At 37.5% G+C, this 27,663-nt stretch overlaps 1 protein-coding gene across 1 annotated transcript in view; it reads left to right on the forward strand.

Moving 5' to 3' along the window:
* Positions 1-7,397: 7,397 nt before the first annotated feature.
* The window catches only part of LOC133520372 (membrane alanyl aminopeptidase-like), a 34,841-nt gene continuing 14,575 nt past the window's right edge, over positions 7,398-27,663 (forward strand). The window contains exons 1-4 of the mRNA XM_061854752.1: positions 7,398-8,399; positions 15,923-16,096; positions 26,774-27,091; positions 27,445-27,634. Of these exons, the coding sequence (XP_061710736.1) occupies positions 7,933-8,399; positions 15,923-16,096; positions 26,774-27,091; positions 27,445-27,634 (1,149 nt within the window). The 5' untranslated portion in view covers positions 7,398-7,932. The remainder of the gene's footprint in view (positions 8,400-15,922; positions 16,097-26,773; positions 27,092-27,444; positions 27,635-27,663) is intronic.

Raw genomic sequence — 27,663 nt, forward strand, 5'->3', positions numbered from 1 at the left:
ATAAAATAAAATAAAAATCATAAAATAAATAAATTTCCCATAATAGATAAAGTAAGAGCGAATCGCCTAGCGTAGTATGGGCATGTGATGCGAATGGAATAAAAGTCATGTGACGAGAAAGGTATTACGAATGAATGTGGAGGGATGGAACGGGAGAGGAAAACCTAGGAAAAGGTGGATGAATTGTGTGAGAGATGATATGAAACGAACGCAAGTGAATGATGAGATGACGGGTGACAGAAAGATATGGAAGAAAAAGACATGCTGCGCCGACCCCAAATGAATGGGATAAGGGCAAGCGAATGATGATACTTTAGTAGATACACGATTGAGTCAATGACCCATGGCCATCGAAGAACTCGTCAATAGCAAGCCATTTCTAGTATAATGTTTTTCACATAGCTTGGATTCTGTGACAGCTGTCATCTCAATACAATTTGTCATTTTAAGGTTAGTAACATGGTCAGAATGAAACAAGATTCTTAATATATATGCCAGATCCGTCAGAAATAAAAATACGTCAAATTTTATTTTAAAAAAAATGGGTGACCCAGTGAACGGACCCTTATTTTCATACAAAGGTGTGAGACAGCTTTGCCCCTGGATCACTGCTTTTAAACAAGTTTTTTTTTTTTTAATACTGCGTCGGTGGCAAACAAGCATACGGCCTGCCTGATGGTAAGCAGTCTCCGTAGCCTATGTACACCTGCAACTCCAAGTTATGAAATATCATATCATGATACAAATATTGCATTACGTAGCTTAATTAAAACAAGAAATATTACTTTGCTAATCCGCGAGAAAATAACGTGTTAGTCAATCAGTGCTAACCCGTTATACTTACTTGCGTATTTTTTTGCGTATTTATTTTTGCGGTGGGAGGGTGGGAACATTAATTGCATGTAAAAATACGCAAGTAAGTATAACGGGTTAGCACTGATTGACTAACACGTTATTTTCTCGCGGATTAGCAAAGTAATATTTCTTGTTTTAATTAGCATGGATTTCCGCAAAGTAACGCCTGATTCTATTAATTATTACGTAGCTTGTTTATTTGTTTGTATATAATAAGAAAAAAATAATTACCTACATAATAATAATCCGAATATTTTTTTTATCACCATTAGTCAAAGTAAAGATTTTGTTGACAAAAAAAAGTTGATTCAGCCGACTACGCCTCGCCTCCAAAGTATCTTTCATTATCTAATAGCTTGATAAAACGAGATATGTCATTACATGAAGAAAAAAAAAAATAGTGACATATACTTTTGAACGCGAACTGCAGAGATATATCGTCGGCTGAGAATTCTTTTGTGCCATATGCATTTTTGAGAAAAACTTATCTTAATAATTTCTAAAATAACAAAAAATAAAAAATAAACATTAATCTGTTTAAAAAATATATTTTTCAAAAATGTTGCGCTATATCCGTATTTTGTTATAGGATAATACACTGTTAACAAAAAATTGTGACATATATAAAATTTTGTGTCATGTCATACATTGCACGTTTAACATTTACTCATCAAAACCGGATATGGCAATAATAAAAATGCTTTTATTTCATGATTACCACTAAGTATATTCAAAATAAGTTGTAGGTACTACACACACACACACACGGTACACGATAGATATGTTCAATATTGCCTAAATCATCGAAACGTTTTAACTTTTCGATTTTTTTGCTTCCTTTCGCTCTCCTGCAACCCAATGTAAATGGTGTATGACACAAACGTATTCTCACCCGACGATATATATCTCTTTGGAAAAGTATTCCAGGATGGCAGATACTTTTGGTAAGTACAAGGATTTCGCCTGCTAGTTTTGCTGCTAACTGTACTTATTGTTAAAAAAATTAAGATGTCCGAATGTTACTTAACAGGCTCTTCTTCCCATTCGAACACCTTAAAAAATCTTAACTATACTTCCAAAACGAAAACTATTAAAATCTATGCATAAACACATATTTATTTAGGTACTTAAGTACATAGATATTTGCACGGTAGAACGGTCGAATAGGTGACCGCTGATCGCTGCTCGAGACATATTATGCATGAGAAAAATGACGTATGCGCCGTAGATATAGCGTGAAGTTAAGCCCTTACATAAAATACCGGACGCGAAGCTCGGTGCACTAAATATGTGACGTACGTGTGAAGGTCGTGAGAAATTGGGATGTAACATTAGGTAATTTCGTCGTTGGCAACAATACGCTTAAATTAGGTGCGTTGTTTTTTCTTTTATTAAGAAACGAACAACGCACAAAACAAATTTTGTACTTGTATTAATCGAGGATTATGTAAATTATATCAGGGTCCCGGGAAATTACATTCGTAGGCGGCGGCCATGCAATTACATTACACTGGAAAATTAAAAGTCGCAAAACTTTTAATCATGAAATATGTTTCACTATTTCACTTTTAATTGCCATACGTGTATATATAAATATAAATATTATTATAGGACATTATTACACAAATTGACTAAGTCCCACAGTAAGCTCAATAAGGCTTGTATTGAGGGTACTTAGACAACGATATATATAATATATAAATATTTATAAATACTTAAATACATAGAAAACACCCATGACTCAGGAACAAATATCCATGCTCATCACACGAATAAATGCCGTTACCAGGATTTGAACCCGGGACCATCAGCTTCGTAGGCAGGGTCACTACCCACTAGGCCAAACCGTTAACGGCAGCTAAAGTGGCAACGTGGTAGTTTCATTCAGCCAATAATAATAAACATGTTTTAGTGAAATATCGTATTTATAAGAATTTATTAATATAATAACAAATAACTATTTAATTTATATCGCGTATTAATATTTTTGGACGTAATATACGTGTAATAGCGAAATAAAAAACCGCCAAAATTCGCCAAACATCACCAAATATCACCAAGGTGGAGGGGGGGTCAAAAAGTAGCCGAAAAAACCTCGCGTGATTTGTGCACCAGCTCTAACGTAGCGTTTCGAAGAGGGAAATAAATAACTAAAATAAAATGATAGTTTACGGGATTGTTGACTTAACCGAGTGAAATAATTTCCCTATAGCAAATTAATTTAGATGATTTATTTTTGAAAATTATTAACAAAGTTGTGAGCTTTCATAGGATACCCTAAAATACGTGCTAAAATCGTGCTGTACACTTGACTTGATTGGTTAACAAAAAGATAAGAAATATAAATAGCCAAAATAACTCTTAAGTCGGTAAACAATATTCGTGTGGGAGTTACAAGTGTTACCACTTTATCTCTTCATAACCCGGAGGTTAAATTACAAAACTAACACTCCAAAAAAGCATATCAACGTTAATACCCTGTCATTCTAAAAAAAGTAACTGCGACCAAACAAATCTATAAAACGCTTCAAGGCGACAAGGTTGTATCACAATGGAATGCACTGTAGGTACATGACTTAGTTAAAAAAACTTGTTATTAAAAAGAAATGCACTGTGTAGGCTGCCAGCATTGTCTGATAATCACCTAAGTGCCACCCACGATCAAACGTAAAAAGGGCGTAAAGCGTAGGAAACTGTGTGTGACATGTTACGTATACTTCCGTGTCATTGTTAGTTCCGTTAGACGCTTAGTACAGTTTACGTAGGTTGTAGATTATTGTGCTTACATGTGTTCGTTTAGCAGCTACTACATTAAATAAGATAAAATAAGTGTGATTGACACTTCGATTAAATGATTAAACGAATGCACTTAATTGAAGTACATATAATTCAGAACTACAAATAAGTTTGTGGGTGTATTTATAAAACCGTATACAGAGTGTATTTTTGAATCGTAATAAAGTGAACTAGGATCCCGTGTCGCTATAATAATATGATAATTATCAACTTTAATTTATAGTGATCGGTGTTATTATGAGTTTATTAGAACAGTATACTTAAAAAACCGGCCAAGTGCGAGTCGGATTCGCTCACCGAGGAGTCCGTACTTTTTAGTATTTGCTTTTATAGAAGCAACAGAAATACATCATCCGTGAAAATTTCAACTGTCTAACTATCACGGTTCATGAGATACAGCCTGGTGACAGACGGACGGACAGTGGAGTCTTAGTAATAGGGTCCCGTTTTATCCTTTGGGTACGGAATTAGGTTATAGTCGGACCAAGCTAACTCTCCATTTGCAATGACAAAGTGTAAAAATGTCATAATTAATGTCAAATATCTATGAAAATATGTGTTTTATAATGACACTCTTTCACTTTGTTCTGTCCGAGTCGGTGTAAAGTCAGCTTAGACCGACTCTATTTATTTATTTATTTTAAACTTTATTCCACAAAATCAAGTAAAAAAGACGGACTTAATGCCTTAACCACCTTGGACCCTAGAATTGTCACTAGTTGAAATTTTGAAATATCGAATCGACACGGTGAAACGATTACCTACATAGATATCTCAATGAATTATCGAGCAAAGAAAAGTGAAATACAGAAGCAGTAACAGGCAATAAAACAAAGTTCCCTCTGCGTCCGTCTGTCTGTGTGTCTGCATGTTCGCGATAAACTCGAAAACTACTGAAGGAATTTTCATGCGGTTTTCACCTATAAATAATGATTATTGAGGAAGTGTATAATTTGTTAAAGTTTTGTGTAACCCGTGAAAATCCGGGACGGCTCGCTAGTTTTACTTTGAACAATAAGTAACTGACCTTTATATTTAAGTATAAACACTTTTTTTACGAATATAGGTATTATATCTAAATGATCATGGTAGGCATCGCTTCATGGTAGGTATTCCACAAATACGTACGAAGCGTTTCGCTTCAACATTCCTTATGCGAACTGCCAAGGAGTGGAATGCCCTGCCCGAGTCTGTGTTTCCGTATGAGTACAATCTGAATCTCTTCAAGGCTAGAGTAAATAGGTATCTCATAGATAAGCGTGCTCCACCGTAGACAGCATCATAACTTACCATCAGGTGTGATCGTGGTCAAACGCCTGCCTATCCTCCATAAAAAAAAGCGGCCAAGTGCAAGTCGGACTCGCCCATGAAGGGTTCCGTACCATTTATGACGTATTAAAAAAAACTACTTACTAGATCTGGTTCAAACCAATTTTCGTTGGAAGTTTGCATGGTAATGTATATCATATATTTTTTTTAGATTTTTCATTCTGTTATTTTAGAAGTTACGGGGGGGGGGGGGGGGGGACACACTTTTTACCACTTTGGAAGTGTCTCTCGCGCAAACTATTCAGTTAAGAAAAAAATGATATTAGAAACCTCAATATCATTTTTAAAGACCTATCCATAGATACCCCACACGTATGGGTTTGATGAAAAAAGATTTTTTGAGTTTCAGTTCTAAGTATGGGGAACCCCCAAAATTTATTGTTTTTTTTCTATTTTTGTGTAAACATCATAATGCGGTAAACTAAAATCTAAACATCAGAATACATCTACTTACCAAGTTTGAACAGTATAGCTTTTATAGTTTCGGAAAAAAGTGGCTGTGACAGAATCGGACAGACAGACGGACATGACGAATCTATAAGGGTTCCGTTAAGGGCTACGGAACCCTAAAAATGATATCAATAAAAATCTAATAGGTACATTGGTGTAAAAATATTTTTCTTAATGTCTAATGTATGGAGAATATATATTATTCTCATTTTCACAGTGCATTCGTAATGAAATCGGCAAGCCGCCAAACAATCACCTGTGCAAATAACCTTCATGACTAAGAAACATGCGGTTTCCATTACAGCAAATATGTCTGTAAAGTTATTTACAAAATCTAGAATTTATACCACGTCGGTGGCAAACTGGCATACGCGCCTATTGGCTAGTGGTCACCGTAGCCTATGGTCGCCTCCCCAGGAGTGTTAAATGCGCTTTGCCGACCCTTTAAAAACCTGTATACTTCTTTTTTTTTTTTTTAGAACACAAACAGTCACATATACAAATGGATTTGAAGTACAATGTAGAGTACTTAACATACTTAAGAATCATAGACCTGGAGGTTCATTATTAAGTACATAATGTTAACATACATACTATATAACAGCATAAAGAAAATGAAATCATGAGCCATACTTAAATTTTATTTACTAGTCTTCAGAGAAGAAAACAAAAAATACAATAAGTAGTAATACAGTAAGCAGGTTTGACATTACTGTCTGTTTCATTAATTATCGGATATGTTGTATTTTTTTTTTACTAATATCTGGAAGGTATTAGGACAACCAGAAAGACCGGAAGGTTTTTTGAAGACTATACTGTAGTCATGAGGGGATTTCCCGAGAGAAAACGTCGGCAGGGAGCTCATTCCACAGCCGGAGCGTCCACGGGAGGAATTTCCTTATAGACCGCTGCACAACCATTTAGGTTCTAGTGTGTGAGTATGAACACACTGCCGACGGCGAGCGGCAGAATGTTAGTACTGCGTACAGAGGGCCTACCGCGAACCCCGTTCGACGTGTTGCCTCTTTGTCACACTTGTAAATTCGTACGTAAGTGTGACAGGGAGGCAACACGTCGAACGTGGTTCGCGGTAGGCACTCTGATCTACGATCTACGATTAAGATCTAGGTGTACCGATCAAGATCGCAGGGAACCGTTTGACGAGGATATCGCACGATGGGTCGATCCACCGGGGCGCTATGGCGCTATGTAGTAAACGGGCATTTGCACTTAAAATTATTATTTACTTTTTTTCAAGTCACGAGGACCATTTAAATCGATTTGAAAAATAAGATTGCGAAGAAAATTACTGTTATGTGACGCATTTTCACACAGGTACATTTTGTATAAACCGGCAAAAAATTACATCCAAAATTTGTACAGTCACGTCTGAAAAATATCGATACGAAAAATATGTCGAAAATATGTATACACTACCATAATATATGGGCAATAAAGTCGTGTATACATGTTTTTGGCACTTTTTCGTATCGATATTTTCAGACGTGATCGTATGAAAAACTGGGGTTATTTTTTTCTTTGTTTCAATCAATAGTCCTCGTCATTCTGAATCGATATAATCCAAAAGTTGTTAGTCTTTCGAAAAACAATGGTACATTTTTTCGGTAAACCTCCAGACATCTATCAGTTGACCCCATTTTATAAGTGTATTTTAATTACACTTTATATCGATTCCATATTATATTATATTATGACGTTTTTACCCGACTGTGGTGAAATCAAAAACGGAGAGTGTGATTTTGAACTATATAATAATACCTATATGATTATATCTCGGGCCCTACGTTCCCCTGAGACTGAAACAGCTGAACTGATTTTGATGAAATATATGTCGATTAATTCGCCTTAGTTGCACAAGTATCACATATAATTTGATTGAAAAATCAAAAAGGCGTAGGTATTATTTGAAATAAAAAATTATTTCAAACATTTTAGCAAATGAATTCTTCAAGCGGGGTTGGCATAAAAGTAGTGGGGCGATTATTACAAAAATAAAACTTAAATTATTAAGGTCTAAAGCAAAGTGGAAACCTATAACACCAAATAGTTCAAGAAAATGTTTTTAATATTACGTCCGCTTACAAAACTACCGTGGTTTCCTTGACCCGTTAAATATGTATCCGATCATAACAACAATTTACATAAACGACTGTTTATTTAGGTTTCCGTATTTCCGTTACTAAGAATGAGAGGGAACTCAACGTGGACGCACCTATGTTACGAATTCGTTCAAATATAGACCACATTGCGTCCAATTTAAACTAAGCCGCGGGAGATGCGGTAAGATCCCCGCTGACGTCACAATCACGCAAGGTTGAAGAGGAGAGGGAGCTCAAATTAAACTGGTTTTATTTCCCTGGCGCCAAGCTTCGATCGGAGAGCGCTGCTCTTCGCAAAAACCACTCGACCGAGCGTCGCGAGCGGACGTTTCCGAACCGGTTTTGGCGCGAGTTTCGAACGTCAGATGTTCCATTTTCAAAAATGATTCGCGCGTTTTTCTTTCTATTCTTAACGGCTTCGGCCAATGGTGTACTAACGACTTTTAAAATCGACGAGGAATGTTTGAACTTCACAGTGTACCCAGTGCAATATGAATTGACGATTATACCGAAAATATATACGACTCAGTCTTTTTATTATAATTGTGAGTTAGTTATAACTGTTATAGCTAATGCTCCACATGTGAGGATGATCGAGCTGGATGCTAAAGATTTGGGTATAGAGTCAGTGAACGTTTATAAGGATGGTTACGATATAATTAGTAGGAATACTCCGTTTAACCACGATACTGAGAGGGGTAAATTGTTCATTTACCTTAGTGAACCGTTGAGGGAATACAAAGTTTACAACACTCGGTACCAGATCAAGATTAAGTTTAGGAAGAATGTGTTTTACGATTCGTCGGGGATATTTGCTGTTAAGTATGACGACGAAATGGAAGGCATTAAGTAAGTAAAAAAGTTGAGTTACTTACTATTTATAGGTATAGGTACAATTTTTTTTATTTTTCATTAAATTCTATTCAATTATTTTATTTTATTTTCATTGTTTAGTCTACAATCATTTTTACAATATCCAGTAATATATGTTTTTTCTGATGGCATCTGTACATACTTCAAGTATGTACAAACGAACAAACAAACAAACATTTATTCAGCAAATAGGCCATAGGGGTACTTTTACATGTAACATTTTTACAATCATAAAAATAACAAAATACAATTATAAATATGGAATCAATTAAGTATAGGATACTTTATTAGAGATGTATACAGTCTCTAAATGTCGAATTATCCAAAAAGACTATGATAAAAAAATAAAAACAACTAAGCTGTAAAAGTCTCTAAGTGTCAGAGATAAAATATAATTTAAAAAACTATCATTAATATATGTAAAAGTATAAATAACTAAATTACAAACTTAAATTTCAATTGACTTAGATATGAGAAGGTCTCTAAATGTCAGAATAATTAAAATAGGTATAGGTATCTTAAAATATAAAATCAATTAAAAATAAAATAAAATCAAGTGTATAAATATAAGGTCTCTAAGTGTCCAAATCTAAAATTAACTACAACAATATAATCAAGCGACAACATGATGGTCTCTTGTGTCAGTTATACTGGACACTAGTATGGTTACCGATATTCTAATTAACTCCATTTCGGAGATAATCAATCATTAATTTTTATCTTACAAGGCCCTTACGAGCGTGTACACTTGCCTTAGGGCCTGTTTACTTATTGATTAGTGTTTAGTGCGAGTTCATACATTTGTTACTAAACGTAAGTACTATCTCGGACGATCGACGTTCGAAATGACATTGATATGTCACAGTTTTCAATTGTTTGGTTGAGTTAAATGTCATGCCCGTGTTACAACAACGCTATATGCAACATTTAGTTACTTTTTATAATAAAAAAAATAGTAAAAAAAAAAAAAATTTTTTTTTTTGTAAATTAACTATCCCATTTAGTTTCCTTAAACGTACTTACCGATACCCCGAAGTTAACGAAATTCAATAAAAACACGGTGTATACTGGCTTAAAGGCATATTATATGTATTATTTATTAGTGTACCTATTATATTTAATCATTGGGCATATATAAATAACCTTAATGCAAGATAAGTGAAAGTAAATTGGCGCATCAATAGTTAACAGGTCATGAACCAGTTAAGATTATAAAATGTGTTATCATTAATGTTGTTGTGATAAAATGAACTTGAAGATGTTAAATAATTTTGGAATCATTTTTGCGGATAAAAATTTAAACTTCTATCTGCGGCGTCGTGCAGTAAATATCCATTTTAACTGGCTAAATGATCTTTCGACTGCCACTGTTGTAATGGATCCATATTTAAAACGAAGGAAGTAATCAAATGTAGAACGATATATTGTTGAATCTAGTACAGTCAGCGTCAAATACTTCGTAGCAGTCAAAGTAGCCAAATAGTTCGGTACACCATAATATATTTAGTATGGTGTACCGACCACTTGGCCACTTTGACTGCTACGAAGTATTTGACGCTGACTGTACTATCTCCTTCTCCGATATCAGTTCACAATTTTTTTTCATAATCGGCATTTTTCTGCAAAACCACTTTGAACTTTTAAAAAATCTGTTTTCCATCTTCATTCAAAATTACCACAGACAGATAGCCAAAAAGTTGAACAGCCAATTTTTTTTCGCGATTTCGGGGTTGGTTTCATAGTAAAAGTGACTCAGTATGACCTATATATTCAACCCGTAGATTATTGCAGGTGACTAAATACACAGCCTGTCATCATCATTCGCTTGCCCTTATCCCATTCATATTTGGGGTCGGCGCAGCATGTCTTTTTCTTCCATATCTTTCTGTCACCCGTCATCTCATCATTCACTCGCGTTCGTTTCATGTCATCTCTCACACAATCCATCCACCTTTTCTTAGGTTTTCCTCTCCCGTTCCATCCTCCACATTCATTCGTAATACCTTTCTCGTCACATGACTTTCATCAGTTTCATCCCTCCTCATCACATGCCCATACCACGCTAGGTGATTCGCTCTTTCTTCATCTGTTATAAACAGCCTGTATAGGCTGATTTTTAGGGTTCCGTAGCCAAATGGCATAAAACGGAACCCTTATAGTTTCGCCATGTCCGTCTGTCTGTCTGTCTGTCTGTCTGTCTGTCTGTCTGTCTGTCTGTCTGTCTGTCTGTCTGTCCGAGGCTTTGCTCCGTGGTCGTTAGTGCTAGAAAGCTGAAATTTGGCATGGATATCAATAAAACCGACAAAGTCGTACAATAAAATCTAAAAATTTAATTTTTTTAGGGTACCTCCCCTACACGTAAAGTGGGGGTGAATTTTTTTTTTCGCTTCAACCCTAGAGTGTGGGGTATCGTTGAAAAGGTCTTACAAAACTAATAGGGGTTTTCAAGAAACATTTTTTGATAAAGTGAATATATTCGGAGATAATCGCTCCGAAAGAAAAAAAAAATGTGTCCCCCCCCCTCTAACTTTTGAACCATAGGTCCAAAAAATATGAAAAAAATCGTGGAAGTAGAGCTTAAGAAAGACATTAAATGAAAACTATAGCGGACATGATCAGTTGATCTGTTTTTGAGTTATCGCAAAAAGTTTTCCCTTCATAGTAAAAAAGACTTACTTTAATTAGGTACTGATTATGCAAATTTGCTTATTTGTTTAACTCGGGTGAAAGGTACCGTTTCATCCCTTGGTTAACAATTTACTATACTTTAAGCTCTAGTTTAGCTTATTGTGACGGAAGAGTAACTACGGAACCCTACACTGAGCGTGGCCCGACATGCTCTTGGCCGGTTTTTATTTAATATTGTGAGAGATATGAGATAAAAGGTGCCCGCGCGATGGCCGAGTCCTTGAAGTGAGTATAAAGCATCCATGTCAACAAACAAAGCAATTGGCGATAATGTCCCAATGATCCATTTATCGTAAACAATGTTATTGCATTTAACATTTAACCCAGTGGCCAGAGCGGACGACCTTCCAGCCCACACTGGTCTGGCATGCCTTATAAGATAGTGGTATGTAGATGTGATTAGAAAAACTATGAATTAACGTGGATTTAATATAAGACAATACAAATATGGCAATGCTGCGTTCCTAAGCTAAAAGGCGGTATCTGAAAAGTAATATTTGAAATGCAACTTTAAAATTGAATTTTTTAGGTACATTTTTACACTCACTTTCGTTTAAAATACTGTTTTTTAACTTTGAAGCGCAAATTGCTAATGTCTCCTCTACACGATTGCCAAGCGCTGGACCAGCGAGATGGCCATGCGATAGTTATGGCTCCTCTACACGTGGCCCAGCGCTGGACTATAGCGAGATGGTGGCCACGTGCGTAGGCACTATCGCTGGTTTTCGATGTGCAGGCAAAAAAACACGACACCGCGGTTATACCCTCGCCATCCTGCCGCGTCATCCGGCATCACTACCTTCTTTACACGCTGGGCCATCTTAGTGGGCCAGTATGGCCAATCGTGTAAAGGAGCCACCCTACACTAGCATCTCCCGAGCGTCGGCGTCTAGACAACTCTATGGCTGCTGCTCGACGCAACGTTGGCGCAACTGCACTGTGACGCCATTTTCCATAGCGCTGACTAGACGCCGACGCTCAAAAGGGGTGGTCCTAAGAGTTCGTCTAAACTAACTTTGCACCTTCTTCAATATATGTCAGAGCTAGCTTGGTCCGTAAACCTTTACTTGACTAAATAGTAAATCCTACTTACCGTTGATGAAGAATCTGCCATCATTCTTGATAATCACAAATGCACCACAATAAGAATTTAGTTATTTACAACACAATATGTCTACACTGATTTAAACTTTCACATTATTTACATGTTATTTACGAAAACGAGACTTAATCGCGCTTAATTTAGTTTTACCATTACATCTGACGTTCCTAGGACGGGCATTGCCCATTGTCTCCGTAGTCTTAGAAAAGACAATAAGTAGGTATTCATAATTATACATTTTTCACTAAGATTTCATTTTCACTACTATTGACCACCGGTCTGGCCTAGTGGGTAGTAATCCGATGAAGCCGATGGTCTCGGGTTCAAATGCCGATAACTGCATTTATTTGTGTGATGAACACATTTGTTCTTGAGTCACGTATGTATATCGTCCCCAAGGATCCATAGTACAAACTTTGTTTAGTTTGGGGCTAGATCGATCTGTGTAAGATTGTGCCCAATTTATTTATTTAACGCGGTTTCCACTGGATTTAGAGCAATTATTTAATTCTTATATTCGCACGCACAAAATTAAATTTGAAACTACTCTAATATGGTTTATTACTTATTCACTGACATTCCAATGAAGTTTTCATAGAGTAAAGCATAACCGGCCAGCATTTCGCACCAATGAGGTTAAATGCCAAATAGTGAAAATAATAAAATGTAATAAGTGTGGGCGACACTGATTAATTCGGGCATTCCTGGCTCAGCATTGCTACGAGCAATATTCAAAATATGTTTTCTTGAGTCTTTGTTTATCTTTTTTGATATTTAATGTGATAAAATTAGATTAAATACAAAAATAACATATAAATTGACATAAATGTAATTTGTAATACAATCGTATGTTGTGTAATAAAAAAATATGAATCTAGATAGATAGATATCTATTTACATCTAAAACCGTTTATAAAAGCGAAATCATCTTGTACACAACAGGTCACATTCGACGACTTTCAACGTCTGTAGTCAGAGTCTCCTTGCCAGTAAAATAATTTACTTAATTACCTACCGCTTACCGTGAAAACCGATATTCGCAAATTGCGGGGATCTTTCTCTTTTACTTTCACTAAGACGTTATTAGAGTGACAGAGAAAAATGCCTGCATAGGAAGCGCCACTACCACAATCTATCACAATCTGAGGGTCTACCGCGAAACAAGAAAATCAAAATTTCGTTATCTAACCTCTCTATCACTCTTGCTTATTCGAGCGATGAAGAGGCAGATAACTAAATATCGATTTTCGCATTTCGCATGGTGCATCAATGTCATATTTTATTATCCATGACAACTTCTCAAAAAACAGTTTAAGGCGCAGTAGTCCACGACTCTTCTTTTTCCGCACAGACCTTATAAGTTACTCTATGGTTTATAATATTATCCATCATCCCTCAACACCTTAAAACGCTACTGTTACACAAACTAATTAATACAATCACTATCTGTTCCAATAGCCCATAAAGGATGACATAACTAATTGCCCATATAACTAACTCTTCGTTTTCACGGTTCGTTAGCGCCCAAATGGGGACATTGGGGCATTGTCTAAGTGGCCTTGCATCGCAATAGTTCTAGACCAAGTGATATATATGTGTTGACATACATACACTCTATTGCCTAGGTAATAAGGGTGATATATTTTGACTAAAATACAAATATCTCAGTTCTGCACTGGAATTACGCTTGGTACCCATAGAACGAAATGAAGTAGGTACATAGAAATACCTATGTAAGCACCTAACTCTCATTTCTATGTATATAAGTATGTATTTATCTATATCTTCTTCTTCCTCGCGTTGTCCCGGAATTTTGCCACGGCTCATGAGAGCCTGGGGTCCGCTTGGTAACTAATCCCAAGATTTGGCGTAGGCACTAGTTTTTACGAAAGCGACTGCCATCTGACCTTCCAACCCAGAGGGTAAACTAGGCCTTGTTAGGATTCGTCCGGTTTCCTCACGATGTTTTCCTTCACCGAAAAGCGACTGGCAAATATCAAATGATATTTCGTACATAAGTTCCGAAAAACTCATTGGTACGAGCCGGGGTTTGAACCCGCGACCTCCGGATTGCAAGTCGCACGCTCTTACCGCTAGGCCACCAGCGCTTCTTGTATTTATCTATATACGTATGAATATCGTCGCCTAGTACCCATAGTACAAGCTTGGCTTAGTTTGGGGCTAGGTCGATCTGAGCAAGATTATCCCCCAAGATATTTATTTATTTCTGTTGAGTTTAAGACCGGGCTCCATACAAAGCTGCCCATGGTCCTTTTACATCAAAATTCAAATGCCACACTTTTTCATCGCTATTTTGGCCCGACTATGTTTCTCTTATAGTTGAACATTTTTGAGGTGTCCAAATGTTAATTATGAACTCTTTCGACAATGCGCTTTATTTATATCGTAATTTGAGAGTTAATTCTAAAATCTCTCTGTGATATTATTTATACTACAAACGGCGGTGAATAACCATACGACCCGCCTTATGGCAAGCCGTTACCGTTGTTTATGGACGCAGGCAAACGCAGATGGGATGGCACGTGTGTGCACTTTTTTTATATAAGTACCCGATACCCTGTACCTAGTCGTTTGTGAAAAACTCTACTTGGGGCAAGGAGACGATTCCACAGTCGGTTCGAATCGCTCCCGGATGGAAATAGTGATGATATTCGTAATTATATTATTTATTTCTTTGAAATATTATTACGTCTAATTTCGATAAATGAGATTACGAATATTCAAAACAAACAAACACCGCTAAAACTATTCTTAAGTGTCCTCGTCTTAAATGTAGTACACGAGTATTTCCTTATATATCCACAACCAAGGTTTATATCTCATTAATAAAAATGGGCCGCAATTCAATTAAAACCTAATGACATAATCCAACCATGACTCTTACAATAGTAAAATTTTAAATTAACAATTTATTACGCTTCGGAAATATGTACATATTTAACACCCGGCTAAGGCCCAAATGGTACTCGTAAAAACAGGACCCTATTACTATTACTCCACTGTCCGTCTGTCTGTCACCAGGCTGAAACTCATGAACCGTGATAGCTAGACCGATTTAAATTTTCACAAATGATGTATTTCTGTTACCTCTATAATAACAAACACTAAAAACAAAATAAAATAAATATTTAAGTAGGGCTCCAATACAACAAGTGATTTTTTAGAGTCTTTTGCGTAATGGTACGGAGCCCTTCGTGCGCGAGTCACACCCGCACTTGCCTGGTTTATTATATTTCTTATGTTTAATATCGAACTTGCAGCGATGTCTATAGTAATAGTAAAGATATATTAATTGAGTAAGATGTGTAAAATGTAAGAGAATTTCTTGCTTCGAATTTGACAGCTAAACGAGATGGCGCTGCACGTCTCCATACATTTTGCGATAACTCTGATTGTCAAAAGTTGACGTTTCACGATTCAGTGACCACAAAATATATGGCGCAGTACAGCGCCATCTGTTTTGGATGTCAAATTATGGAACACGTGTTTTTCTTAGACTCTACCTCTCTATTATAATCAATGATCTTTGATTCCTACTAGCGAACATGGATGCAAAATTTGAACTTCACGCTCATAGTTATAAATGTCCGTAATTTTGAATGAAGGCAAGCTTAAGAACCGGGCGTTCTTTGGCGAAGGTACCATGAAATATATACAACCGCTCAAACACTGCTTTGTCTTGTCACAGGTACATGCTCCTAACACGCCTCTCTCGCGGCCATGCGAAGTACTTCTTCCCATGCTTCAGCAACGAACGATTCGAAGCGGTGTTCAAGTTCCGAGTGAACACGCTGACCGGAGCCCATGGCATGCAGTACACTAACTCCAGCCTGGTTATAGCTCAGGAACAGAGGTGGACTACGTGAGTATTAGAATTAATAGTAATTTCATGAATTGTAAACCCATATCAACAATATGTCGCTAAAATTTTAAATTGAAAAACCTCAATTGCAAAACGAGAACCATTTCGAAGCATTACAAACAAAAAAAATTGTTCTCTGAAAAGGACACAAGTCTTTCCAAAAGACTAACATGTTAAAAGAACTCCAGTTTAGACTTAAGTACCTGGGCGACCTTATTTATTTATTGTAATATGGTGGTGTATAGGTAATAATCTTATATACATTTTTTTACAAATTTAAACTTGTCTAAAACAATAAAAATTAAAAAATTATATATAAACTTGAACATATAAAAAAAAAACAAAAGTTAGTCACCGGGCGAGATTCGAACCCATAACACTCGTCTAGCAGTCCGCGTCTTAACCCGCTGGACCAGACGGACAGTGGCCGGCAATACGAAATTAGCGACCATAAGGTCTTCGCACACTATATCAATTCCACACCAACTCAACTCACTTTTGGTTCAGCTTAGTGGACGACGAGTGGACGACGCGTAGACCACCCGACAGTTACCTAAATTTTAAACATTGTACTGTAGGACATACAAGATAAGGCTTTAATTTCAATATTTAATTTTGAGTCGAGTGGCTGTTGAGTTGCAATAGTGTGCTAAGACCTATATTCTGCGACGAAACAAAAACGCATGAAAACTCTAAAACACGCGTTTTCCCAAACATGAGACTAATCTAGATAGATTGTATACCCCCAAAAACCCCCATATACCAAATTTCAGCGAAATCGTTAGAGCCGTTTCCGAGATCACAGAAATATATATATATACAAGAATTGCTCGTTTAAAGGTATAAGATTATAAGAGTCTGTATAACTGAATCTAGTTTTAAAGCTGAAGACACAAAAGACGAAGGAAGTAGTGTCAAGCCGGTACAAATGCAAACTAAGCGCGGTTGGACGAATGGGAATGTGTCTAAAGATCACCTGCAATGCAAATTATACGGAAAAGCAGAACAATCGAATATACAATACAACTAAGATTAAGGAAGGCAATGACGAAAAACTAATAACACATAAGTATTAAGAAAGAGACAAGTTGCAGAATGTCACCAAATAAGATAATAACAAAGAACGAATAAGGCGAGTAAAGAATAAGAAGGCGAAGAGATATATCATAGAAAAAAATGCATCAGATACGTTTACGTTTGTACACTTTGTTCAACATTTAGACATGACTTTATACATAATGATATATTTCTTCGAAAGGTAAACATTTGTCAAACATGATCACAATTAAGAGTATGTCGGCAATCATCAAAACGTGATCATTAAATAATACTGGTAATTGTGACCCCAAAATGGCCAAGAGTTGAATGCATCGGCGTGCACGCTCTACCCAAATTTATTGAATTCACATTTTACTAATAAGGTTTGGTGTCAATGTACCGTCAGAAAATTCAGTCGTACAATATAAACTATACTTGCCGCAAAACTAAGTGACGAGCCAGGTCATATTATGACCATTAATGCCATCTCTTTCACTCTTGGTTGGTCTCAACAATGGTAAAGGTGATAGCATTTTGATCTCAGTCACCAGTTAGTTTTGCGGCAAGTATAGTGGCTCTTTTTTTGTACTATAATTGTATACACAAGCAAATAAATAAATATACACAAGCTATCTCTGGTAATAAAACAAAAAAACCATTAACCCGCATGTCATATCAATGTGGTTCAGTGAAGGGGACGGACTGAAAATCAGCGCTGCGCAGCCAATTTGTAATGAAATGGCTGACGCAGCGTATGCTGAGCCCGTTCCTTTTGCCGCGCATGCCAATTTTTTTTATTTATTTAAACATTGTATTTTGTGTGGCAATAAATGGTTTCTTATTCTTATTCTTTTGGTTTCTTATTCATTCTGTTGGCCAGTTTGAAGAGTTTCTAAGTAAAGCTAAATTTAGAGGAGAACAGGAGGCCAATTTGAACGTAGGTGCACTTTGATCTCAAAATGTCGTTATGATACTCGTATCATTCGTCCGAGCGTATCGCTCGAGCCAATAGTTTTATCTCACAGTTAATTAGCTATCCAATACTTGGACATTGTGAAACAGGCTCCAATAAGTACTAGTACTTAAGACCCGATTTTCATAAGAACAGAACTGGGTCGGCGTCTTCGGGAGAGGGCCTGCGACCCCCGCTCTGGATCGTACCTGGTTCAACATCTCAATTGCAGTTCAGCAAGGAACTGCTGCAGGCATTATGGGTACTTTTGAGCCAGGTACGATGCAGGGTGGAAGCGCATATTAGGTTACTTACACATATGTACTAGTTTTTAGTTAACTCTTTTTAGTATTTTGTATTTATAATTAATATTGATGTTCGATTATGTACTAATTAATATTGATGTTTGTTCGATTATGTACTAATTAATTTACATAATTATTTCTTATTGTTAGTGAGTTCATACAAATTTGCTACTCGTAGATACTAAACGTATTAACTCGCATTTACCACTAATCAATGTGTAAATCGGGTCTCAATCAAAAACTATTTTATAAGTTGAACGTACTAAATTTAATAAAAAAAATTTTTACTATTGGAACAATTTTTACTGTAAATAAACGAATACCGCAATTTTTTTTTTCAAATTTAAGCATTTAATATTTTACTTATATTGGATCCATGAATATATCAACTTCGAAAATCTAAGTAGCAATTTTTTGTTATGGTCTGATCATTGATTACTTTGCTAACCAATTATTTCAAAATGTCAATTTAATTACAACTGCTGACCATATGGATAGACCGCGATAATTGACACCGATGTCGCGGCCGCTCGGACTCGTCTTGGACCGAATATGGACAAAAGAGACAGCTTTGTGGCCAGACTAGCTGTGTGAGCGCATATTTAATATAATACTGGTATATAAATTAAACGTTATGATACAGACAACATTTTCTTTACAACTCTAAATTTCTAACTTTTTTATGTTAAATTTAAAATACATTTAAAATTTAAAAGAAAGGGGACGGCCCCTTCTCTATGCAAACATAGTCCCTATTTTCCTCTCTGTATTTTGACATTATGGAAAATATTTTTATATAACCTGATGTGTATTAACCATAGATATGCCTCTACGTTTGATTTTTTTCATTTTTTTGATTATTGTAAGAAAAGGAGCGAAAAACTTCATTAAAATTTTTAATGCTCCTAACTCTTATAATAATTTAAAATACTAAAAAAAATCATAGCTGTTGTTGATATACAACAAAAGAGGAAAATGAGGACTACGTTTGTATGAAACGCGATTTCGCGCGGTAGCTCCACTTTCGTCTTAAAAGCAATTTTGTTATAAAGCTTTTATGCATTTTAAATATTTCGATCGATATCCATTACTTGCTGGAATGAATCATTGCATATATGCGTTGGTTATTTTTGTTAAAGCGCTCAACCAGCTGCAGTTATAAAATTAAATTATTGCCTTTTAAGTGTACTGTATGTATAAACTGAAATATGTAGATATCATACACTAAAGAAAAATTGACCAAGGCCACCGGTGTCAAAGTCAGGACGCTCAGGTTGGCCAGGACCACTAGACCACCCGGCCACGGCGGTACTCGTCCCAAATTCTCTGGTGTATTCTATTCTATCTTTAAAAGGTTAGGCGCCTCTAAAAAAAAAATATTTTTTGTTCTACAGAAAATAGGACTATCAAAAGGGATTATTTCGCCTTTTATACAATACCTCACACGTTATAAATGTTTTTTTTTTCAGCCTTATTAACTTAATTCAATTCTTTCCGGTATTCCGGGCGTTATATTATTTTTGCTACCATCTGGTTTAGGACCTGTTTCACAATGTCCAAATAAAGTCCTATTAAGCTACTTGCCACTTATCTGACGAATAAAGGCGTTCACAATCTTCAAATCAGCTTAATTGGTGTGCTAAGTTTTGCAGGAAGTTTTATCTGGCAGTTAATTTATTTGTTAATTAACTATCCAATACTTTACTTGCGTCCAATGCGACACAAGTTAATCTATTTATTTAATCGTATGGCTTATACAAAAAATAGGTAGTTACATAAATATCACAGAATAAAAATTACATTACAATTAAAATTAAATGTCAATATCCAGAGCGTTCAGCCACGCAATTGCGTCGGGTGTTAGGCGCAGCAGGTCCTCTGGTGGTCCCGAGTATGAGTGCAGAGGGCATCGCTGAATTATATGCTCCATAGTCTGGACTTCTTCGTCACACTCGCACATTGCAGAGTCCTTCCACCCCCATTTATGCAGAAAGTAATTGCAGCGACCGTGACCCGTTCTCAGTCTATTAAAGCGGCACCACAATCTCCGGGGGAGGTTGAATCCTAATGGTTTAGAAGTCGGGTCTATGGTTTCTACGTGAGAGCCAGCAGAAGCAGTGGTCCATTCAGTTTTCCAGGCTTCAGTCACATTGAAACCATTTAGAGTTTGAGCAGCAGCATACGCAGGACTTCGGGACTTTAGGCGTTGGGGTGGTGGGTAGAAAAACTCATTGTGGATAGGCAATGCTGGTTTGGAGCTGATCTTCTCAGCTTCTCTCCTGAGTGCATGTTTTCTCCTCAAGTGTGGAGGTGCTATGTGGCATAGTATTGGTAGCCAATGGGAAGGAGTGGACTTAATCGTTCCTGATATACACCGCATAGTCTCATTCAGTTTGGTATCCACCTTGCCCACGTGAGCGCTTTCTGACCACACTGGGGCACAGTATTCCGCTGCTGAATAAACTAGTGCGATACCAGTGGTGCGCAGGCAATCGGCAGATGCTCCCCACGAGGTTCCACATAGCCTATGCAGGATATTATTTCGCGTTGATAATTTCTGGGAGAGCTTCACAAGATGTTCCTTGTATGTGAGAGATCTATCCAGAGTAATTCCAAGATATTTTGGGTGCTGGTTGTAGTTGAGCTTTTTCCCATTGAAATAGACCGTTGGTTCATAGGTAGCCATTTGGTTGCACAGATGGAAGCACGACACTTCAGTCTTACTTGCACTGGGTATTAGGCGCCAATGTTGAAAGTATTTTGTTAGCCTTTCTAGGTCGTTGGTAAGGATTGTTTCTCCAGACGTGAAAGTTTTGCTCTGGGCTACTAGTGCAATGTCATCAGCGTATATGAATTTTGTAGCGTCTGTAGATGGGAGGTCGTGGATATATAAATTGAAGAGCTGAGGAGCCAGAACAGACCCTTGTGGCAAGCCATTATTAAGTTTCTTTCTTTTGCTTTTAGCGTCTCCCAAGAACACTTCGAACTCCCGCTCGCTCAACATACCAGTTATGAGATCCGCTATCTCCTTGCTTGGAATCACCGATAATATTTTGTAAAGTAAACCTTGTTTCCACACCGTATCATAAGCAGCTGTCAGGTCTATAAACACTGCTGTGGACTTCAAGGCTTTTTGGTATCCAGCTTCAATGTGAGTAGTAAGGGCCAGTACTTGGTCCGTGCAGCTTCTTCCACTTCGGAACCCAGCTTGTTCAGGTGGAGTCACAGCTTCTATGTACGGTTCAACTCTAGCCAAGATTAAACGTTCAAGCAGTTTAAATGTGCAGCTTAGGAGGGCAATTGGTCTATAGCTTTCAGGTTGATCCTCGGGCTTTCCCGGTTTTAGTACTGCGACTATTTTAGATAACTTGAACTGTTTTGGCAGTTTATTGTTCCGGAGTATATAGGTAAACAGTGCAGATAGCCAGCTTACAGCAAGCGGGCCCATGTGACGGATAAACTCGTTGAAAATTTTGTCAGGACCAGCAGCTTTATTTGTTTTGAGTGTTTTAATGGCATTATCTATTTCACTAAGTTCAAAAGGTCTAGCGAGATTATGGTTCCTTGGCGCGCTATTTTTGAGTGCTTTGAGGTCCTTCTTTATTTTCTTAGTAAAAAGTTTATCACGTTTGGCTCTGGTTACTTCAACCATACGATCGGCGATAGCGTCTGGTTTAACACTGCCAGTCTGCTTTTTTTTGGTGTTGTTTACCTGTCAGGCTATCTAGAACTCTCCATGCCTTGCGGCTGGACTTCTTGAAGTCCATATCCTCAACAGTTGACCTCCATTTGTTGTGCCGTGTAGCATCTAAAGATTTCAGAAGCTCAGACCCTATGCCGTGGTCACCAGACCTTTGATATTGCTTGTATAAATCCTCGCTTTCTGGATTCCAGCCGGATATATACTCCTTTCTGTAGCCTCTAGGGATGTTTGACTTCGCTGATTTCAGTACAAACTCTACGAATTTTCCATAGTTTGTAGCGATTGGTTCTAAGTGAGCTGCTGCAAGTTCGGTGTCCAACTGTTTTTGGAAATCTTCCCAGTTTCCTCGATTGAAATTCCAACGAGGTAGTGGCATCGAGTTCATAAGTGGCAGTTTGAGACCAATATGTAAGACAATTGATCTATGTTGGCTATTAGGGAAGACTGCTAGCAGGGTGCGGTGACACGGTAAAGGTTGCTGGAGATGGTCTTTAGAGACGAACGTTAGATCCGGGTTGTATTCTTTACCCCATCTGGCGGAGCGGAAGGTACCTTTGTCTTTGGCACAGTAGACTAGATGGAGGTCGCAGCATTCTGCCCACCTAGCTAGAGCCTCTCCGTTTTCATCAGATTGACGATAGCGCCAGTTAGTGTGATGGCTGTTGTAATCTCCAGTATACACGCACGGGTGAGGTTGTTTCATCGGTAAATCTTCTCCCCAGTTTACCCTTGGGGGCTTATAGATATTCGTAACTGTCAGGTCTCCTATACGCATAACTATGGAGAAAATCATATTTTGATTACTGGAGTTCACTAGATGTACATCAGTAAGACTGGATTTCACGTAACTGGCTACGCCATATTTGGGATGGTGGACTGCTTTCACTAACGTATACCCAGGAAGTTGGCCTCTTTTCTCGAGATCTGCGTCATCTCTGCTGTGTGTTTCCTGAATATTGACTACGTCTATTTTGTTTTCATGCAATAGTTTAAGCAGGTAGTCGCTTTTAGCGGCACTTATCCCTTCTATATTTATCTGCAAGATGCGGACTGAAGGTCCGACATCTCTAGTCATAGTGCTCTGTGAGCTAATCGCATTTGTGTTCGCATTCATCGTGATATTTGCCTATTTTATTCGCCTCTGTGTTTGCTACTCTTTAGCACCACCCAGGGGACACGTGCAGGGTTGTGGTAGGTTATTCCTGCGGACGCGAGTAACAATTGTCCCCCAACAAGTTAATCTGTAGGGCTAAGACGGTCAGTGGTGGCAGCATGGTTCCATTTTTATCGCCTGTCATTATGCCCGTCACTTTCGCACTTACATATTTGTTAGAAAGTGACAGGCATGGTGACAAATAATAAAAAGCCGACCATCTTAGCCCTACAGCTCTTTATCATTTGTCACCATGGCTGTCACGTTCTAACAAGTATGTAAGTGCGAAAGTGACGGACATAGACGGCCATCACTGCGGTGGCACCATGGTTCCATTTTTATCACCTGTCACTGTGCCCGTCACACTTACATATTTGTTAGAACATGACAGGCATGGTGACAAATGATAAAAAGCCGACCATCTTAGCCCTACTGCAAATCGATATTTTACCCTGGTTGTATTGTACTTGCCTAAAAAAAGTCTCTCGAATTTTTATTTTAAAATGGATAGGTAACTGGTACATGTTGACAAAAATGAAAGATTGTCAACACCTCTTACACGGCTTAATAACACTGACACTAATCTTGACATAAATCCGATCATACCCGTGGGAACCCGTTCACTTAGCGAGGGAAAGTCGGAGTTTTCTATTTTCGTCCAATATGGTCATATGGTCAGTCGTTCAGTTAAAAGTAGTCGACCAGTTTTTGTGCGCGGGCTATATTTGACTCGCCGTGATTATCAGGCCCATTCGAACGTACGCGGACATCAGAATGATATTTGAATCGTATTATTTAGTTAAAATGCGTCACGCCCGCGCCAATGTATGTACGGATATTCATTTATTCTTTTAAAATTAAATGGCTTCAGTCCATTGGGACAATTTCGCCAGTGTCAAGGCCACAGTACAAGACAGTGTACGGTGATCGAAAACAGATCAAATAACTAAAACTAAATTGGCCTAGTACCCTGACATCAGAACTGACTTATGTCATTCAGTTATCGTGCAATTCGCTCGTACTTGTTCGTACATATTGTCTTCCGGGTCGAGCGCCATCTATCCTCCGCTCGGGATTAATTCCTTTATACAGTAAACTAATGTGGTAGTGTGCAGTGAATGGAGAATTAATCTTGAAACGCGTTTAACCACCATTTTGGAGTCAACGGCCGGTAGTCCACGTGCTACTTGTACCTAAAGTCCAGCTATCCACTTTATAAGAGCAAATAAAATCACCGTACACTGTACTAACCGTACAATTTTAGTCGTATTTGAAGCTCCTAATCTAATACCTCGACACTGGAGAGTTTGTCCCAATGAACTGAAATCATTTAATTTTAAGAGAATGAATGTATGTCATATTTTGGCATATGGATGGCGAATTGGCATGTACGTTCGAATTGGCCTGTTTGTTTACTTTGTTTGACGCGCCGCGATTATGTCTGCATTTTCTCTATTTATTTCATCAGTTCCTATTAAAGGTGGGAAAAGTTTATGCTTGCCGTATGGCATTTAGACAGAGTTTTTCTCTTATTTTTAATACAAGTACAGTATTTTTTTAAAGTCGTACACTGATGTTAAATGAATGACTTAATTGGAAGTATCATAATAAAAACAATAGTAATAAAATAATAATTTGTAATAGGTAGATATTTTTAAATATTGCCAAACCTTTGAACGTCACGTCGTGTGCGATGCGTTATCGTGAACCTGTCATTGATCACAATGTACGAAGGTTGATAATGGGCTGTAGTATCTGCGTAGACGTCTTTGGCGATCAAAGCACTTGGCGAACTTGTCACTGGTCACAATTTACGAAGGTTGATAATGGGCTGTAGTAGTTGCGTAGGCATCTTTAGCGATCAAAGCACTTGGAGACTGGTCACTGGTCATAATGTACGAAGGTTGATAATGGGCTGTAGTAGCCGCGTAGGCGCCTTTGTCGATCAAAAGGGTTAAGAGTGCTTCCTAGCACTATACATACATTATGGGTCTTTTCTGTGGAGATATAAGTCCTAGAAAAATGTATCGAAATTTGTTAACTTCCTGTAACGTTTACAGAAAATACGTCGGTTTTCCCGTATGTTTCTGACCCAAAAATATCGTTCATTATGTTTCGCCGGTTTTCCCAAACGTTTTTGGTGCAAAAATATCATGCAAATGTGTGCTTACTAATCCATCCATCACAATATGGTTTTTTAAACTGCATTGATATGTATTGTCAATAAAGATGAATCACGGAACTATTTACGATTCCTAAGAATAAACACCATAATCCGTGCAGAGGTCATTTAGAAATAACTTAGCGTAGGTAGTGTCAATGTTAATAGTACAATAAAAGTATTAGAGCACCGTTGCTAAACATAGTTGTACAAACAAACAAAAAAACCGGCCAAGAGCATGTCGGGCCACGCTCAGTGTAGGGTTCCGTAGTTACTCTTCCGTCACAATAAGCTAAACTGGAGCTTAAAGTATAGTAAATTGTTAACCAAGGGATGAAACGGTACCATTCACCCGAGTTAAACGAATAGGCAAATTTGCATAATCAGTACCTAATTAAAGTAAGTCTTTTTACTATGAAGGGAAAACTTTTTGCGATAACTCAAAAACAGCTAAACTGATCATGTCTGCTATAGTTTTCATTTAATGTCTTTCTTAAGCTCTCTTTCCACGATTTTTTTCATATTTTTTGGACCAAGGATGGTTCAAGGGGGGGACACATTTTGTTTTCGGAGCGATTATCTCCGAATATATTCACTTTATCAAAAAATGTTTCTTAAAAACCCCTATTAGTTTTGAAAGACCTTTCCAACGATACCCCACACTCTAGGGTTGAAGCGAAAAAAAAATTCACCCCCACTTTACCTGTAGGGGAGGTACCCTCAAAAAAAATAAATTTTGTAGATTTTATTGTACGACTTTGTCGGTTTTATCGATTTATAAATATATCCATGCCGAATTTCAGCTTTCTAGCACTAACGACCACGGAGCTAAGCCTCGGACAGACAGACAGACAGACGGACATGGCGAAACCCAGACAAATAAATGTTACGTGAACGTTTATGTCAAGTTTCACATAATTTAGGCATTTTAATTTCATTTCGGGAGCAGCTTTTTCCCAGCGAGTTCCTGTGACTTAAATAATGGGATTTATATCTTTATTATTTTATGTACGTATGACTTACTTAAAAAGCTTCATTCATCTTGCTTGCGTTATCCCAGCATTTTTTGCCAAGGCTCATGGGAGCATGGGGTCCGCTTGGCAACTAATCGATAGAATTAGCGCAGGCACTAGTTTTTACGAAAGCGATTGCCATCTGACCTTCCAACCCAGATGATAAACTAGGCCTTATTGGAATTAGTCCGGTTTCCTCAGGATGTTTTTCTTCACCGAAAAGCTACTTGTAAATAAATATCAAATGATATTTCGTACATAAGTATCGAAAAACTCATTGATACGAGCCGGAGATTTGAAGACACTAGTTTTGAAGACCTGTAATAATTTTCCTATCCATTTTCTATTTCAGGGACAAAGAAGGCTACATATTCATCGAGTATCTGCCGTCTCCTCAAGTATCCTTAAATGAAGTCGGCTTTGTCTACTCTCAATTCTCCAACTCTTCCATCAGAGCAAGAAACAGTAACGACACCATCGTAATCTGGGCGCCTGGTCCTTTCCTCGTGCAATACAATTATATCCTCAGATTTGGACAATCAATGTTGGAATTTATTCGTGACTACGCTGGAATCAATAGAAATATCACGACTGGACCGATCAATGTGGTTCCCGTGCCTTCTAATTTGGATGGATATGAAATAGGCAGTTGGAATCTTTGGACTAATGGGTAAAAGACTATGTTTACAGTGTCTTACTTTTACTTTTACAATAAAGGTTACTTTAGGAACGCTACCATCTAAACAATACACATGACTCTGTCCTCTTCTTTAATTTTTGTATGAAGAAAGGTTTAAGGATATTTGTAGTCCTATATAGGTCACAAAATAAATATGCGCATTTAAATAAATTTGCTTTCGCTCTTATATAGCTCGTTGCTTTATATTTTCCACCGCATGTGAAAACATAAACATATCCTCTATTTTAATGTAGATATTCCGTTAAAACATTTGTACTCATGAAGTCAGGGGTTTAGTTATACAACACGTATTTACTAAACGTTTTTCAATGTTCCAATTTCAGCGATTTCAGATTAAAATACCAACCAGAACTCATTAGCATCCGTCAGATCGAGAAGATGACGTTTGACTTCATCCAGCAGCTCTGTCGGGTGTGGCTGGGTAACCCGGGAGAAGTGCGGCGGACAACTTGGAGGGAAGAATGGTTTAAGGAGGGCATGGCGACGTACTTCGCGTATTACTTCTTGGGAAAGGTAGATACATCGTCTTATAATACATCTGT

The sequence above is a fragment of the Cydia pomonella genome, chromosome 8, assembly GCF_033807575.1.
Source record: "Cydia pomonella isolate Wapato2018A chromosome 8, ilCydPomo1, whole genome shotgun sequence".
NCBI lineage: Eukaryota > Metazoa > Arthropoda > Insecta > Lepidoptera > Tortricidae > Cydia > Cydia pomonella.